We start from the raw sequence: 18,908 nt of genomic DNA on the forward strand, positions 1-18,908 counted from the left end.
TTCCATAATAAATAAATGGCCAAGGAAATAAAGTAGGAGGAGAGGAACTATTATAGATTAAAAGAGATTTAACAACCTGGGCAATAGCAAGACCCTGTCTCTACAAAAAAATTATTGATTGATTGATTGATTGAGACAGAGTCTCATCTCACTCTGTTGCCTGGGCTAGAGTGCTCTGGCGTCAACCTAGCAACATCAAACTCCTGGGCTCAAGCAATCTACTGTCTCAGCCTCCTGAGTAGCTGGGACTACAGGCGCTGGCCACCACGCCTGACTAATTTTTTCTATTTTTAGTAGAGATGTGGGTCTCACTCTTGCTCAGGCTGGTCTTGAACTCCTGACCTCAAGCCATCCTCCCACTTCAGCCTCCCAGAGTGCTGGGATTATTATAGGCATGAGCTACTATTCCTGGCCCAAAAAATTTTTCTTAAAAATTAAGCTGACATGATAGCATGGGCTTGTAGTCCCAGTTACTCAGGAGGCTGAGGCAGGAGGATCACTTAAGCCCAAGAGTTGGAAGGCTGCAGTGAGCTATGACAATGCCATTGTACTCTAGCTCAGGCAACAGAGCGAGACCCTGTCTCAAAAAAATAAAATAAAATAAAATAGAGATTTAAGAGACAGATGCAATGAATGGACCTTATTTAACTTTTGCTGCGTGAATACAAACTAATCCCAAAAGAATATATACTGTATGATTTATTTACATAACATTCCTGAAATGACAATGTGATAGAGATGGAGAATAACAGAGTAGTGATTGCCAGGGTTTGGGGCCTGGGTGGGGACTTGGGGTGGGGGAGATGGGCAACATGAAGGATCCTTGTGGTAATGGAACTCTTCTGCTGGTAAATACAAAAACTTACAATAAAATGAAAATACACAAATGAGTAGAAGTAAAATCAATTTGTCAGTACCCCAGTTGTAATCATTGCACTGTCGTTTTGCAAGATATTATTACCACTGGGAAAAACTGGGTAAAGCTTTCATAGGCTCTTTCTGTATTATTTCCTACAACTGCATGTGAGCCTACAATTATTTCATTTTTAATAAGTACCTGCAGACAATATTTTGCACTTAATATGGTTAAATATAAGCAGCGTTTAGATTGAAATATTATAGAGATAGAATGTAATTTTTAATGTACTCTGCAATTAAGTAATAAAAGATTTGTTAATGAGAACACTTAACAGTTCAAGTGCTAATTATTCTGCTTTATATATAAGCATGTTACCTAGAAAAATTAAGAAATCATTTTCTTTGCTTCTTAATGAAGAGATTAAAAATTTTTTAATAAAAATTTAAAAAATCATTTTCTTACTTGTTACTGCCTAAAAATCTTTTCACCCCCAATATTTTACAAAGGCGTGGACGAACAAGGCCAAAGGAGCAGCTGCAGGTGATGGAGCTGAAGCAAAGAAGCGAAAACGTGTGGTTGACGAAAGTGATGAAACAAAAAAAGAAAAAGCAAAGGAGAATCTGAATTTGCCTAAAAAGCAAAAACCTTTAGATCTCTCTACAAATCAGAAACTATCAGCTTTTGCATTTAAGCAGGAGTAAAGGAAGAAAGTGATGCTGGGGAAGTAATGGATTTTTTACCATCTTTGATGAATCTGGACTTTTTTAATCTTTGGGAAACTCTCTCTATATTTTTAAAGAGTTTAAAAGACAACTGTTTGTCTTTATAAGATAATGTAGTAATTATATTGGTGTAGCTACAGAGCACGTGTAAAAACTACCATGTTTGCAGATTACTCTGCCCCCAAATGGAGGGCCATTCAGAAGTGCTGTGGTTGTGATTATTGCCTTGAGGCCACCACTATTTCCAATGGAAGCCATTTTGATTTTTCTTCTAACCTTCGAACATCATCAAAGCCAAGGTCTTAAAACCTCTGCATGTTGCTACCTTCTTGGGAGTTCCCCATTTGGTTTTTGTCATGTGCTAGAAAGAATAATAGTTCTCTTCCCAAGTGTGTTCCATAGACTGCTTTCTATGTCTATACTAAACCTAGGGGACCATGTTTTTTAATATACACCCTAAACATGTAAATAATCTTGTAGATGAGATGTTTTCTTTTGTGTGTTTTGGAAATTTCTTCCTATGTGGCTTTCAGTTGTCGGTTTATATAGCCTTAATTGTTTTAGATAAATAAAATTTTCTCCTTTCTGTATTTGGCTTGACATCATCTTAACCTTGTATTTCCATGAAATGGAAATGTTTTCAGAAAATATATTTACTACCATAATTTCTACCACCACACCAGTCTTGCTCAGCATTATACTCATGATAGAGAAGAACTGAAGACACTGCTTTGGTGGTATTGCAGCCCAGGGCTTCCTGTGCTCCCCGTAGGATACTGTGGTTATCAGCATCAGCAAGACTTTTCAGAGCAAGTCTTTGAAGGCTTGATAAGAGAGTAGTTAGAATTAGGGAAATAGTTAAACTTCTCTTTTATTTTGAATAAATAAGGTTTAATTATTTCAAACATTTATGGTTATTCTAACTAGACACAAATGCAGTCACATAAGGGCAAAAGGGGGCGAGGAAAGAAATAATAAAATGAGGTGGCTTGAAATTAAAGCTAGTTGCTAAATTGAAAGAAACAAAATATGTTGAAAATTTAGATATAAAGGATATTCTTTATCCCATATGGATGAAGGTTATTAGTAAGGAAGATATTTCTGATTTTTTAATTAGTAGCTGGTATTGAGAGACATTATAGCACAGTATTTGGGAGCACGATTCCAAAACCAGACTGGGTCTAAAGACAAACTTTTTTTTGAGACAGAGTCTTGCTTTGTTGCCCAGGCTAGAGTGAGTGCCATGGTGTCAGCCTAGCTCACAGCAACCTCAAACTCCTGGGCTCAAGCAATCCTACTGCCTCAGCCTCCCGAGTAGCTGGGACTACAGGCATGTGCTACCATGCCAGGCTAATTTTTTCTATATATATTAGTTGGCCAATTAATTTCTATTTATAGTAGAGACAGGGTCTTGCTCTTGCTCAGGCTGGTTTCGAACTCCTGACCTTGAGCGATCTGCCCGCCTCGGCCTCCCAGAGTGCTAGGATTACAGGCGTGAGCCATCACACCTGGCCTAAAGACCCACTTTACCTACCAGCTGGGTCACCTTGGGCAAATTGTAGCTTTCACCTACTCATTTGTAAAGTGGATGTAATAATAGTACCTACTTCATAGGGTTGTGAGGGGTTTTTTTTTGTTTGTTTTTTGTTTTTGAGATGGAATCTCACTCTGTCACCTGGGCTAGAGTGCTGTCGTGTCAGCCTAGCTCACAGCAACCTCAAACTCTTGGGCTCAAACAATTCTCCTGCCTCAGCCTCCCGAGTAGCTTAGATTACAGGCACATACCATAACACACAGCTAGTTTTTCTATTTTTAATAGAGACGGGGTCTTGCTCTTGCTCAGGCTGGTCTCAAACTCCTGAGCTCAAGTGATCCTCCTGCCTCGGCCTCTCAGAGTGCTGGGCATTGTGAGAATTAAGGTACAAGCACTTGGTTCCTGATATATAGTAATTTATATAAATGTTAGCTATTATTATGCTGTTGGTTATTTCATCTTACTTTGTAAGGTTTGGTTCTGCATACTATATGAACTAATTTTAATTTCAAGATCCTGAAGGAAAGATTTCTTTATAATACGTTGGAAAACATGTTTGTAGGTATCTATTTTGTTTTTAGTTCTTTGGCTTGCTTATTATACATAGTGTACGTAATCCTTGAGTATTATATTTCAGATTCATAGGAACTTGATAATATCAAGGATTTACAAAAGGATTCTTTTAATCCTCTACTTATATTTGGTTGAAGGAAGGTTTTGTTGTTGTTTTTCTTAGAAGAGAAAACATCGCATGAAGGAAGGTTTTTGTTTGTTTGTTTGTTTTTTGAGACAGAGTCTGGCTGTGTTGCCCGGACTAGAGTGCCCTGGCGTCAGCCTAGCTCACAGCAACCTCAAACTCCTGGGCTCAAGCAATCCTCCTGCCTCACCCTCCCAAATAGCTGGGACTACAAGCATGCACTACCATGCCCGGCTAATTTTATATATATATATATATATATATATATATATATATATATTTTTTTTTTAGTTGGCCAATTAATTTCTTTCTACCTTAACTAGAGATGGAGGGAGTCTCGCTCTTATTCAGGCTGGTCTTGAACTCCTGAGCTCTAATGATCCGCCCACCTCGGCCTCCCAGGGTGCTAGGATTATATGCATGAGCCACCACGCCCGGCCTGAAGGAAGATTTTTATATTCATTTGGTTTAAGTTACAAATTGGAACTTTGAAACTAAGAATTTTTTTTTTTTTTTTTTGAGACAGTCTCACTCTTCTGCCCAGGCTACAGTGCTGTGGCATCAGACTAGCTCACAGCAACCTTAAACTCCTGGGCTCAAGAAATCCTCCGGCCTCAGCCTCCCAAGTAGCTGGGACTACAAGCATGGGCCACCGTGCCCAGCTAATTTTTTCTATATATTTTTAGTTGTCCAGCTAATTTCTTTCTATTTTTTTAGTAGAGATGGGGGTCTCGCTCTTGCTTAGGCTGGTCTCGAACTCCTGAGCTCAAAGGATCCTCCCGCCTCGGCCTCCCAGAGTGCTAGGATTACAGGTGTGAGCTACCACACCCGGCTTTGAAACCAAGAAATATTATCCTCATTTATTTGCTATATAACAGTAAACCTCTTTTGTTTTCAGTGTTTTTTTATTTCAGAGACTTGAGACTTAATAGGAAAATGGAAATAATATATTAATCACTATCATTTCAATAATATGACGTATTTGAGTTTATTGTATGCTGTAGAAAGTTGACATGTACTTAATTTTATTCTCCAAAAGTAAAAACTTCTCAAAGGAGGTTATTTTTGCAGCTTGTTTATACTCATTAGAAAAGGATCATCTAATTATTTCAGAGAGCAAGTGAATGAGTGCTGGGATTATGCCCAGCAACTCTGGGGACTGTGGTGACCTATAGTCTCTCATACCTGTGCAGCATCCTGTGATGAGTCACCATCGCTAACATGGAACAGATGTCAGGTCTTCTCTTTGGACAGAAGGAGACCCATCCATCTAAAAAGCATCGTAATCTGTGACTGTCTTAAGAGCTGCCTTTTTTGTTTCCCAACTGTTTCATTATAGGAGTATATAATTTTCCCCAAGGTTTTTATTTTTAAATTTTTCAAACCTATAGAAAATTTGAGATTGTATAGTAAATACCCACATACCCTCCATGTAGCTTAATTTATTGTTGATGTTTATCATATATGCTTTATAGACAGGGTTTTGCCTAAACCATTTAAAATAATCATCAACACTTCATCCCTCAAAACCTCAGCATGTATCCCTGAGAACAAAGATATTTTTCTACATAATCACAATTCCATATTTAAACCAAAGAAATTAAATAGATACAATATTATTACCTAACTTGTGTTTTATTATAAAATTTACCTCAAAAGTGCCCTTTAGCCATCTCTCCCAACCCCCAATCTAGTACCAGTGAGGATAGGAATACAGATGAATGAAATAGAATTAAAAGCTCAGAAATAAACCCTCACATTTACAGTCAATTGACTTTTGAGAAGGTTGCCAGAATAATTTAATGAAGAAAAGATAATTTTTTCCACAAATGGTGCTTGGACAACTAGGTACATTCAAAAGAATGAAGGTGGACCCTTATCTCACATTGTATAAAAAATAAACCCTAAATAGATCAAGACTTAAATGTAAAAGCTAAAACTATAAGATTCTTAGAAGAAAACACAGGCATAAATCTTTGTGATCTTGGATTAAGCAATTGTTTCTTAGGAGATGACACCAGTAGTACAAAAGAAAAAAATAGATGAAGTAGATATCACCAAAATTAAACACTTTTGTGCTCCAAAGAACATCATTAAGAAAGCAGGTTGGTCCAAGTGCATTGGTGTTTACAACTAATTGATCACAACCAGTTACAGAATCCTTTGTTCCTTCTCCACTCCCACTGCTCTACTTGACCAGCCTTAAAAAAATATTTAAAAAAAGAAAAGAAAGTGGTGGGGAGAACCCACAGAATGGGAAAAAATTTTTTGCAAATCATGTAGCTGATAAAGGACTTGTATCTAGAATATATAAAGAATAAATAAGCCAATTTTAAAATGGGCAATTTTAAATAGCCCAATTTAAAAAAGGGACTTGAATAGACATATCTCCAAAGAGGGTATACAAGTGGCCAATAAGCACAAGAAAAGGTGCTCAATATGTTTAGTTATCAGGAAAATGCAAGTTAAAGCTACAGGCCCAGGCCTATAATCCCAGCTACTCAGGAGGCTGAGGCAGGAGGATCATGTGAGGCCAGGAATTTGAGGCCACAGTGCACTATAATTGCACCTATAGCCACTGCACTCTAGCCTGGGTAACAGCAAGATTCTGTCTCTGAAGAAAACAAACAAAAAAAACAAGTAACACTTCACATCTACTAGGATGGCTATAACAAAAAATGGACAGGCCGGGTGCGGTGGCTCATGCCTGTAATCCTAGCACTCTGGGAGGCCGAGGCGGGCAGATTGCTCGAGGTCAGGAGTTTGAAACCAGCCTGAGCAAGAGCGAGACCCCGTCTCTACTATAAATAGAAAGAAAATTAATTGGCCAACTAATATATATAGAAAACATTAGCCGGGCATGGTGGCGCATGCCTGTAGTCTCAGCTACTCGGGAGGCTGAGGCAGGAGGATTGCTTGAGCCCAGGAGTTTGAGGTTGCTGTGAGCTAGGCTGATGCCACGGCACTCATTCTAGCCTGGGCAACAAAGCGAGACTCAAAAAAAAAAAGATGGACAATAATAAGTCGTGAGCAAGGGTAAATAGGAACCCTCATATATTGCTGGTAGAAATGTAAAGTGGTGCCATTTGCCAGTTCCTTAAAGGTTAAACATAGTGAACCAGCAATCCTATAGCTAGGTATAAACCCAAGATCAATGAAAACGTGTCCACACAAAAAACTGTACATGAATATTCATAGCACTATTTTTCCTAATAGCCAAAAAGTAGAAACAACCCAAATGTCCATCAGCTGATAAATGCATTAATAAAAGGTGATATATCCATACAGTGGAATGCTATTTGACAATAAAAAGAAAGTACTGATATATGCTACAGCATGGAAGAACCATGAAAACATTTTGTAAGCAAAAGAAACCAGTCACAAAGGACCATATATATTATGATTTCACTTATATGAAATGTCCAGAATAGGCAAATCTATGGAGACAGAAGGTAGATTGGTGGTTGCCTAGGGCTGGGGTTAAGAGGAAAGGGAGTGATTGATAGATACTGGCTACAGGGTTTCTTGTGGAGTGATGAAAATTTTCTGGAATCTGTTTTTAGATAGTGGTGGTGGTTGCACAATTTTGTGAACTAACTAAAATTGAATTGTACACTTTAATGGGTGAAGATATGGTATGTGAATTATGTCTGTTGTTTAAAAAACTGACAAGAAGAAACTGAATAGTCTATAACAAATTTTAAAAATTAATCTATATTTAGAATCCTCAAAAAGAAAACACCAGGATAGTTTAGGGTCAAGTTCTGTCAAACAGTCAAGTAAAAATAACAGTTTAATACAAGTATTGAGTATGATGGCTGTCATAATCTTGAAATCAAAACCTGACAGGGGACCAGGTGCAGTGGCTCATACCTGTAATCCTAGCACTTTGGGAGGCTGAGGTGGGAGGATTACTTGAGGCCAGGAGTTCGAGACCAGCCTAAGCAAGAGCGAGACCCCGTCTCTACAAAAAAATAGAAAAATTGGGATGTGTCTTGGGAGGCCGAGGCGGGCGGATTGCTCAAGGTCAGGAGTTCAAAACCAGCCTGAGCAAGAGCGAGACCCCGTCTCTACTATAAACAGAAAGAAATTAATTGGCCAACTGATATATATATAAAAAAAATTAGCCGGGCATGGTGGCGCATGCCTGTAGTCCCAGCTACCTGGGAGGCTGAGGCAGAAGGATCACTCGAGCCCAGGAGTTTGAGGTTGCTGTGAGCTAGGCTGATGCCACGGCACTCACTCTAGCCTGGACAACAAAGTGAGACTCTGTCTCAAAAAAAAAAAAAAAAAAATTGGGATGTGGTGGCTCACACCTGTAGTCCCTACCACCCAGAAGGCTGAGGCAGGAGGATCATTTGAGCCCAGGTGTTCAAGGTTCCAGCCTGAACAACAGAGTGAGACTAAAAAAAAAACCAAAAAAACAAGATTAGTTCAAGAAAGGCAAATTATAATCCAATCCTATTCATGAACATAGATGAAAAATCTTAAGTAAAAATTTAGTAGGCTAGATCCAACAATGTATAAAATATACAAGATACAATTTAGCTACCCCATTGGCTTAATCCTAAGAACACAGGTTGGTTTAACATTAGAAAGTCAGTTAATGCTGATTAAAGCACAAAATTAAAGTATTCTTGCGTAGAAGTATGTGTCTTATTCAGAGAGATTTGTGCCACCCTGTGTTTTTTCTATCACTTTGTGGAATTAACTTTGTATGTCATTGGACCATGTCACCCAAAGGCTCATAATTACACTAAAGTAGTTTTGTGAGGAGGATAATAATATAAGCATAAATTTAAACTTCTGCAAAACTTTTTTTTTATTTCAAACATGGATTGTAAGAAAATTCATGCAAAACTTTTTAAAAAGGGAATAATGCTATTGTTCCTTTACTTGTAAATTGTATTTAATTTAATAGCTCTCTATCTTCTCTTTTCTCCTTGCATATTTCTGTCAGAATTTATGTGTCTCTTTATCTCATCAGAAGACCCAGGTTTGTGAGGGCAGGAACCCTGCTGGTGGGGTGACTAGCATAGTCGACACAGTAAAAACCTTGGAGCTTGACAGGCTCGGGGTTTATGGTCAAGTCTACCACTGGGGCTATGTGACTCTGTTGGACCGCTTAACCTCTCTGACTTTCCATTCTTTCTGATCCTTGTAATAAAGATGACAGTGATACCCTGTTCAGACCACCTTCTCAGACAGCCTGCATAGGCCGCAGCCCCACAAGGATAGCCCACATATCACTTGCCCTGGCCGTGGCTCTGCTAGAAGTGTACGGTTATCCCCAATACTGGGGAGGTCCATATCTCTTCCAGAGATTCGGAATTTGGACACAGGAGCCAAATCAGTTAATCTGAAGGACTAAACGGCATGGTTACATAGGGTGATGCCATCACCACAGCAGGGGAAAGCTAAAGTGGGGAAGCAGAGAATCAATCTAGTGAAAGTGGGAAAGTAGGAAAAAAATTAAAACAACAGAAAAACTGTCACATCAATGTTATCACAGCTGCTTTTGTGACTGATAACAAAAAACCTAGAGAAAGAAGGATGAAAAGCTGGCATTCTAATTCTTGAAGAATAGTGTGGAGGGAATGATGGTGAATTGAATGTTTTGCCCAAGATTGCAACTGCCTCCTCCTCCACAAAGTGTGTTCTTCTCTGAGGACAGCTGGAGTGGAGTTGATACTGATGGAGTATTACCCATGTTAATACTCCTCCCAAAGAGGGAGGAGTATTAATGTGGTTCAGCGAGATAGAAACTCTTCATGACATCATTTCCCCTTCAAATTAAATGTTATAGCAGCTGATTAAAAATAGTAGCTGGGTATATCTAGAATATATAAGGAACTCTCAAAGCCAACATAAAAAACCAAAACCAAAAACATATAATCCTGGCCAGGCGCAGTGGCACAGGCCTGTAATCCTAGCACTCTGGGAGGCTGAGGCGGGTGCATTGCTCAAGTTCAGGAGTTCGAAACCAGCCTGAGCAAGAGTGAGACCCCCGTCTCTACTATAAATAGAAAGAAATGAATTGGCCAACTAATATATATAGAAAACATTAGCTGGGCATGGTGGCGCATGCCTGTAGTCCCAGCTACTCGGGAGGCTGAGGCAGCAGGATTGCTTGAGCCCAGGAGTTTAAGGTTGCTGTGAGCTAGGCTGATGCCACGGCACTCACTCTAGCCTGGGCAACAAAGTGAGACTGTCTCAAAAAAACAAAAAACAAGAGTGAGACCCCATCTCTACCAAAAATAGAAAGAAATTAATTGGCCAACTAAAAATATGTAGAAAAAATTAGCCAGGCCTGGTGGCACATGCCTGTAGTTCCAGCTACTCGGGAGGCTGAGGCAGAGGGATTCCTTGAGCTCAGGAGTTTGAGGTTGCTGTGAGCTAGGCTGACGCCACAGCACTCTAGCCCAGGCAACAGAGTGAGACTCTGTCTCAAAAAAAAAAAAACAAAACCACACAATCCAATTAGAAAATTGAATATAGACACATAAAGACATAGACATCTGGTAAGAGGATATACACATAGCACATAAAAGCATGAAAAGATGTTCAATATCATTAGGCATTACAGAGATGCAAATTAAAACCACAATAAGATATTACTACATGCCTATCAGAATAGCCAAAATAAAAAATAGTGATAACACCAAATGTACAGAAACTTTAATCATATATATTGCTGGTAGGAATGTAAAATCATACAGCCACTCTGGGAAATAGTTTGGCAGTTTCTTTCAAAACTAGAATGAACTTACCATATGACTCAGCAATTGCCCTCTTAGGTATATATCCCAGAGAAAGGAAACTTATTTTTCACACAGAAACATGTACATGACTGTTCATAGCAGCTTTATTCACGATAGTCCAAAACTGGAAACTACCCAAATGTCCCTCAAGGGGTTAATGGTTAAACCATGATACATCCATACCACGGTTTACGACTGAGCAACAAAAAGGAATAAACTTCTGATACACTCAATACATTGCATTGACTTCAAGGAAATTATGCTGAGTGAAAAAAGCCAATCTCGAAAGGATATAAACTATACCATTCCATTCGTACAACATTCATGAAATAACATAATTATAGTGATGGGGAACAGATTAGTGGTTACCAAAGTTAAAGGTGAAGGGAGAACGGACGTGGCTATAAGATATAAGAGGGAGTCTTGTGATGATGGTGCAGTTGAGTATCTTGGTTGTGCTGGTGGTTTCACAAGGCTATACATGTGATAAAATTGTGTAGAGCTACACATGCACACACATACACACACGCAAATGGGTCTGTACTGGTAAAATGGGAATAAGTTCTATGGATTGTACCAATGTCAATTTCTTTGTTTTGATATTGTACTATAGTTGTAGAAGATAGTAACATTGCAACAGGCTGGGGCAGGGGAAACAGTTGCTGGGGATATCCTACACCTGGCAATGAAAAACCCTAATGTGGCATTTGTAGCTAATGGGAGAGAATTTATATTCCTGACTCCCTTAGCATGGTTATAAGCTCTTCGGGAACAGATGTGGTTTTTTGTGTCTTAGGAGCCTGGCACAGTGCCTATCCTAAACAAGGTAATCAATGTATTTCTCTTATTGACACTGATGGAAGATTCTGAGTTCACAACTGAGTAATCTGAGTGATCTTTGTCAGTAAACCGAGAAAAATAGTCATCACCATTTTGCAGTCCTTTTAAGTTTAATTTTCAGAAGAATAAAGGGATAGTAAGAAAAGAACTATTAGAAATATTAGCAAGAATTTAAACATAGTACACCTTTTTCTGTTTTTTCCCCTCCCTTTTCATAGGTATTGGAGCACACCTGTGTTTCAAGTAAATATTGGTGCACAAACGCTAAAAAAAGATTAAAGGGTGCTATGATATATTCCCTTTTTTTTGAGACACAGTCTCACTCTGTTGCCCAGGCTAGAGTGCCGTGGCGTCAGCCTAGCTCACAGCAACCTCAAACTCCTGGGCTCAAGCAATCCTCCGTCTCAGTCTCCTGAGTAGCTGGGACTACAGGCATGCCTTAGCATGCCCTGCTAATTTTTCTACATATTTTTAGTTGGCCAATTAATTTCTTTCTATTTTTATTAGAGACAGGGTCTGGCTGTTGCTCAGACTGGTTTCGAACTCCTGACCTCGAGCCATCCGCCCACCTCGGCCTCCCAGAATACTAGGATTACAGGCGTGAGCCACTGCGCCCGGCCTTGTCTCAAAATATTGTATGATAGAGTCTTTTCCATTGAATGACTATTGGGTGAAAATACTACATTTCCTTTTGTCCTTAGAAATACACAGGTCTCTTATTTATTTATTCTTGAGTTTGAGAAAATTCATCTAGGATACCATCATCTGAAAATTTATAATCTAAGATTTCACTTATATGATCAATTCTACCATCATCATTGGTTCAGGAGTGCTGTTGTCTCTTTACAAATAAAGATTCATCTTCTGATTCGTTTAATAATTTTGAGTCATCTAATAATTCTGAAATGTCTACCTCTGTCAATTATCTTCTCCTTGCCACCTCGGATGGAAAATGAAAAATTCTGAATTTTTCAACTTGTTCCATTAAATCTTAAAGCAAAGTATAAAGATAGTTTCTCCAGTCATCTTTTATACTTTCCTGAAAAATGATGTAATACTTTGGGCAATGCAACAAGAAAACCAAATTTTCTTATAATTCAATCATGTTAAAAATATAGCTGGGAAAAATTGAAGATGATGATGAAAGAATTACTTAAATCATGAAATAGCAAAATGTGAAGTAGGAAAAATAAGATTAGTAAGATCTCATACTATATGTTGGATCTATAAAAGCATCCATGGACCCATAGGGTAATTGCCAAATAAAATGAATTTTGTTCTATTTTTTGAAGTAAATTTCTCTTCATTCTTTAGAAGAACTCTAAGAATGAATTAAACTCATAAAGTGCTATTCTTTACAAATAGAAATGCTCCAAAAAGAAAACAAAAAACTAAAATCAGCCAGGCATGGTGGCTCACGTCTGTATTCCCAGGCCAAGGTGACAGGATCACTTGAGGCCAGCAGTTTGATACCAGCCTGGGCAACATATTGAGACTCTGTGTATATAAAAAGTAAAAAAATTAGCCAGGAGTGGTGGCATGCACCTGTAGTCCCAGCTACTTGGGAGGCTGAGGCAGGAGGATCTCTTGAGCTCAGGTATTTGAGGTTACAGTGAGCTATGATGGGGCCACTACACTCCAGCCTGGGTGACCCTGTCTCAAACCCTCCTCCCCCACCCCCAAAAAACCCTAAAATCTGTTCCAATGGAGCCTGATGGTTAATAATGAGTTTTTGTTATTTTATTTTATTTTTTGGATAAGAAGGTTATAGAGACAGATACTGTTGCTTATCATTTCCCTCTTTTTACTTAGTTTAATGGAACCCTCATTTTGTTTTGTAACAGCAACGAGGCAGTTGACATGAGTCAATTGTGGCAATCCCATTCCTCTTTGCCAGCAATGGGTCTATGGGTGGCCTCATTCTAGACAATGTGATAAAAAGAAATCTCATGGGGGCTTCCTTGCTGACCTAGAAAGACACTACGAGGAGGAAGTGCTCACTTTCCCTGCTATATTTGAACCCCTTATGCTCAGAGCTATAGCAGTCATCTTTGTCAACGTGGAGAAATTGACAACAGGCTGAGAATAACCAGGGAGAAAGTTGTTAAAAACTTAAGTCCTTGATGGCATTACTGAGTTCCAAGCCATGCCTGCAACACCACCTCCAGACTTGTGGTTAAGCCAGTGGTTCTCAGCCTTGCCCATGAGAACCACTCTAATGGCCAGGCCATACCCCAAACCAATGAAATCAGATCTCACCTGGTGGGAGCTAAGCTTGCTGAGTGGTTCCAACATGCAGCCAATTTTAAGAACTACAGGCTTTCCTCTTTTCCGGCTGGAACCATGAAGGGTACAGAAAAGAAAAAAAAAGAAGCTTCCTGCTGTGCCAAGAAAAAGTGAAGGAATTTCTCAGAGCTGAAGATCAAATGCCTGAGAAAAGATTTACCCAAAAGATGCTTCGAAAGGCAAGGAGGAAGCTTATTAATGAAAAAGCTAAGCATTATCACAAGGAATACAAGTAGACGTACAGAACTGAGGTTTGAATGGCGAGGATGGCAAGGAAAGCTGGAAGCTTCTATGGATCTGCAGAACCCAAATTGGTGTTTGTCATCAGGATCAGAGGTATCAGTGGTGTGAGCTCAAAGGTCCAAAGGGTGTTAGGGCTTCTTCGCTTTCCCCAGATCTTCAATGGATCCTTTGTTAAGCCCAGCAAGGTTTCAATTAACATGTTGAGGACTGTAGAACCATACAGTGCATGGGAGTACCTACACCTGAAGTCAGTAAATGAACTAATCTACAAGCGTGGTTATGGCAAAATCAACAAGTGAACTGTGTTGACAAATAACACTTTGATTGCTCAATCTCTTGGTAAATATGGCAGCATCTGCATGGAAGATCTGATTATGAGATCTGTGCTGTTGGAAAACGCTTTAAAGAAGCAAATAACCTACTATGCAGAAATAAAAAAAAAAAAAAGAAGCAGCAGCAGCAAATAACCTCCTGTGGCCCTTCAAGTTATCATCTCCACGGGGTGGAATGAAGAAAAACACAACCCATTTGTAGAAGGTGAGATGCTGGCAACAGGGAAGACCAGATCAATAGACTTATTAGAATAAGTATATAATAATAAGCCCATTCTTAGATACCTTAGTTCATTTTAGGTAGCTACCATGATTATTTTTGTAATCTGGTCAGTTAACAAACAATGACTGCTTTCAAATTGGAGAAAACAAAGGACTGCAGGTTTAAGCCACATTTAGATGGGTATTACATTTCTAGTAGGGGAAAAAAATTCTACATGGTACAGTTACTGATTGAAAACATATTTAATTTCAGTTAGATAAAACTCAGAGCCCCCAAATGGTGAAAAGATCAGAACCAGTTTGTTTTCTCATCAGCTTTGGTTCATCCATCTGTGAAGCACTCATAACATTGCAGTTAATTTCCACAAATACTTGGATGACTGGCTGGAACAAATGTACAGTAGCAGTTGTGATGCTAAAAATAAAAATATAGCCAGGACAACAAAGAAACATGGTTTTGCACCCCTCTGCTGAGCTGTTCCATTCCCTTTGTCTTTATTACAATTTTCAATTTGCTTTCATAATGCTGGTATTTCTGGCAAAATGGTGGCTTCCGGTCTGGTCTTAACAGGCAGCCCATTTCTGAGTTTTTCAGGTGTAAATTAACCAAAAGGCATCAGGAGACTTCTGCATGAGGAATTGTTCCCTTAAGATGGTAAGTGTCTGCCATCCCCTCTCACATCTGTGTTTTTATTAGGAGGAAAACTGCAAAATACACACAAGCAAGCCAACAAAACAAAACAAAAACAGGGCAGGGTAAAAATTTCTATTACTCTAGAGTTTTAAGCCTGACTCTGAAAACTGGCAAATCACTTGCTGAATTACTGACCACACAAAATGTTTTCCTTTGGGGCTCTGGAGACCCCATTAAATAACGGAAACAAAATGAAAATAAAAAGGAAATAAATCCACAAAAATCAATGATGAAGTGAAGCGGGTGGGCGACATGCATGCATGAAAGAATTCCAGTAAATTTAGGAAGACAGAAAGAAATATGCTCAATGAAGCGAGGCAGGGAGGCTGCAGCTGAGACCAGCCTCAAATGTTCACAGGCACACAAGTCACCTGGGGATCTTGTTAAAATGCGGATTACTAGGTCTAGAGTGGGGCAGGAAATTCTGCATTTCTAACAAGCTCCCAGGGGATGCCACTGGGGCTGTCCTGGTCGGAGGACCACAAGTTGAGTGAGCTGCAGGGACGAATAAATAAGTCGGGGCCCCAGGAGAGGAAAAGCCCAGTGTGTGGGAGGGACTGTAGACTGGGTCAGGAGTGAGAACCGGGGCTGTAGCCACGGAGATTAATTTCCGGGCTGAAGACCCATTATGCACAGTGTCCAGAGAGCCTATTGCCACAGAATTCAAGTCCAGAGTTACTCCACCTTAAAATTTTCAAAAAGACAGAAATGTGGAATTTTCGTGAAATATCCCAATTTTGTTTGACTCTTAGCAGCTAATTAAAATGAAAGGCGTCTGAGCTAAAGAGAATGAGCAAGTTTTCCAGGGAGAACAAAAGCAGCATATTCTGGCATTTCGGGGTCCTGCATGCCCACAAAGTCTGACAAGGAGGTGAACAGGGATGCCAGGACACCGAGGGACCAGGCAGCACTGGGAACTTGGAGTCGCATGAAGGTTTGACTCAGGAGGGTGGAGGGAAAGCAGAATCGCCATTTCAATTTCACACGGGTGCTCACAACCCAGCCCTCTGGAGAAGGAATCCTCCCGTGCTGCTCGCTCTGCAGGGACCCCCGAGGCACGGAGTCACAGAAAGGAAAAATCTTCCCACTGGCCTTCCATGCTTTAAGAGGAACAGATCAGGGACATTTCAATGGTGGATATAGAAGAGAATGAAAATGTTGTAAATGGCTTATGTGAAAGTAAAGGCGCAGCCTTTACAAGAGGGGAGGAGGATAAGGAACTGGTGTGCTGATGTCCTCTGCTCACTTTCTAGAGTGGCCAGAAAAAAGTCCAGACTTAAGTATGCTGTGTGAAGATGCAAAGGTGACCAGTAGAAGAACTAAGAATAGTGATGTCACTATGGGGGTGGTGGTGGTGGTAAATGGACTAACGTCTTTCAAAGCAGTAAGTTAAAAGTAAATGTACAAAGACGATGAGTAAAGAAATAGCAGTCGGAACACATTATTTAGAGATGTGCTCACTACTGGAAGAATCTAAAGCAGAAAGGGTTGGTCAAAAGACAATTGCCTTGGCCTGGGTGCAGTGGCTCACATCCATAATCCCAGCACTTTGGGAGGCCAAGGCAGGAGGATCACTTGAGGCTGGGAGTTTGAGACCAGCCTGGGCAACATAGCAAGACCCCATCTCTATAGAAAAATTAGCCAGGCATACATAGTGGCATGCACCTGTATTCCCAACTACTTGGGAAGGCTAAGGCAGGAGAATCACTTTAGCCCAGGAGTTGGGGGCTGCAGTGAGCTATGATGAAGCTACTGTACTCTAGTCCAGGCAACAGAGCAAGACTCTGTCTCAAAAAAAAAAAAAGTAAGTATCTCAGAGGAGTAGAGCCAAAGGTGGAATTGTGGCTTTCCATTATTAGCTCGATTTTTCTATTTGATTTTTTTCTGACCGTATATGTGTATCACTTTCATTAATTATGAATGTGTACAGGTGCAGATATATCTTAAAGCTTATATGAGATTGCAAATTACAGGAAACAAGTACAGCAGAGAACACCCCAGTTCACATGAAGAAGAGGTTGTAAAGAAACATTGAACTCACACACAGTGCTGATTGACTTACGGCAGTGAGACAGTGTGAATGATGAAGCAAACATTAATGTTTAGGGGATCTGGTTAAAGGGTGTACGGGAATTCTTTGACTATTTTGCAAATCGTCTTTAAATCTGAGATTATAAAATAGATTTTTTTTTTTAAGACCCTGGAAAATCTAGAATCTCAGACGTTTTTCTTCCCCATCTGTACTCGGCATTTCAGCATCTTTGAAAAATAGCTTACTGTAAATTAGAAACGTGGGATTCATTACAAAACTTTGGAATAACATTTAGACATTTGAGGGCTAAAGAAAAACGAAATGTCCTGCTCTTTGCAGGAAACCATCTGTGTGTTGTCTGATGGAGCTTGGAGATTTGCTTGACAACTGCGAGGTGCAGGCAAGCCACGCTTGCCTGGAGGCGGTGCAGACCACGGCGGGTGCAGAGAGTCGCTGTGCTGTCTGTCTGGGGCTCTACCAGAGACGGAGGCTGGCAGTCCCTGACAAAGGCAAGCTTGGCACTGCTGAATCAGGAGATAACATTTTCCACTGATCGTACATGACTTATATTTCTTTAGGCTGCCCCCTACACATTGCCAAGAGTATAACTTAATTTGATATCCCTGATAAAAGTTCAGCACTTTCATTTGTTTTCACCAAAAATGAATGTTATTTAAGACATGTACTTTAATTATCAATAGCATTGACTGATTGCTTAGCATGTAACAGGCCATGATCTCAGATCTGTTTGAACAGGGTTCTATTATCCCCGTTTTACAGATAAGGAGGCTGAGTTTAGAGAGGCTGAATAACTCACATAAGGTCACATGCTTGTGATACCCATGTGCTTTAGATTTTTATCTAAGTATAGAATAAGGAAAAGTCTCTTTAAAGTGAGTAATTTGCTTATCTGTAGATCCTGACAAACATCATCTTAGTGACACTGTCTTTAAAGTGGGGTAGTAAAAGATGAAGGAGGATTCTCTTGTGTTTCTTTTTTCAATTTTTGTTAAAATATTAATGCCTGTGGTTTTCTTATATCACTTTATTTTATTTTTTAATTTCAAAATATTAAGGGGGTACAAATGTTTTTGTTACATGGATACTTTTTTTTTTTTTTTAAGACAGAGTCTCACTCTGTTGCCCGGGCGTCAGCCTAGCTCATAGTAACCTCAAACTCCTGGGCTCAAGCAACCCTTCTTCCTCAGCCTCCCGGGTAGCTGGGACTACAGGCATGTGCCACCATGCCCAGCTAATGTTTTCTAAATATTTTTAGTTGGCCAATTAATTTCTTTCTATTTTTAGTAGAGATGGGGTCTCACTTTTGCCCAGGCTGGTCTCAAACTCCTGAGCTCAAATGATCTGCCCACCTCGGCCTCCCAGAGTGCTAGGATTACAGGTGTGAGCCACCGCGCCTGGCCCTACATGGATGCTTTTTGTAATGCTTAAGTTGGGGCTTTCAGTGTGCCCATCACCTGAATAGTGTTCATTGTACCCAACAGGTAGTTTTTAAACCCTCTTCTTCCCTCTGCCCTCCTCTTGATTTCCAATTCTTTATATCTCTTTGTGCCTGTGTGTGCCCATTCATTAGCTCCCAATTATTAAAGAGTACATGTGGTGTTTGTTTTCCATTCCTGAGAAACTTCATTTAGGATAATATTCTATCCAGTTCTCCAGTTCTATCCA

General features: G+C 39.8%; 1 protein-coding gene and 1 pseudogene across 1 annotated transcript in view; both read left to right on the forward strand.

The window, feature by feature from the left end:
- The window catches only part of WDHD1 (WD repeat and HMG-box DNA binding protein 1), a 63,120-nt gene extending 60,951 nt beyond the window's left edge, over positions 1-2,169 (forward strand). The window contains exon 26 of the mRNA XM_076004019.1: positions 1,366-2,169. Coding sequence (XP_075860134.1) covers positions 1,366-1,560 — 195 coding nt within the window. The 3' untranslated portion in view covers positions 1,561-2,169. The remainder of the gene's footprint in view (positions 1-1,365) is intronic.
- Positions 2,170-13,756: 11,587 nt separating this feature from the next.
- LOC105867628 (large ribosomal subunit protein uL30-like) lies at positions 13,757-17,775 on the forward strand (annotated as a pseudogene).
- The last annotated feature ends 1,133 nt before the right edge of the window (positions 17,776-18,908 follow it).

This window comes from Microcebus murinus, chromosome 6 (assembly GCF_040939455.1).
Source record: "Microcebus murinus isolate Inina chromosome 6, M.murinus_Inina_mat1.0, whole genome shotgun sequence".
NCBI lineage: Eukaryota > Metazoa > Chordata > Mammalia > Primates > Cheirogaleidae > Microcebus > Microcebus murinus.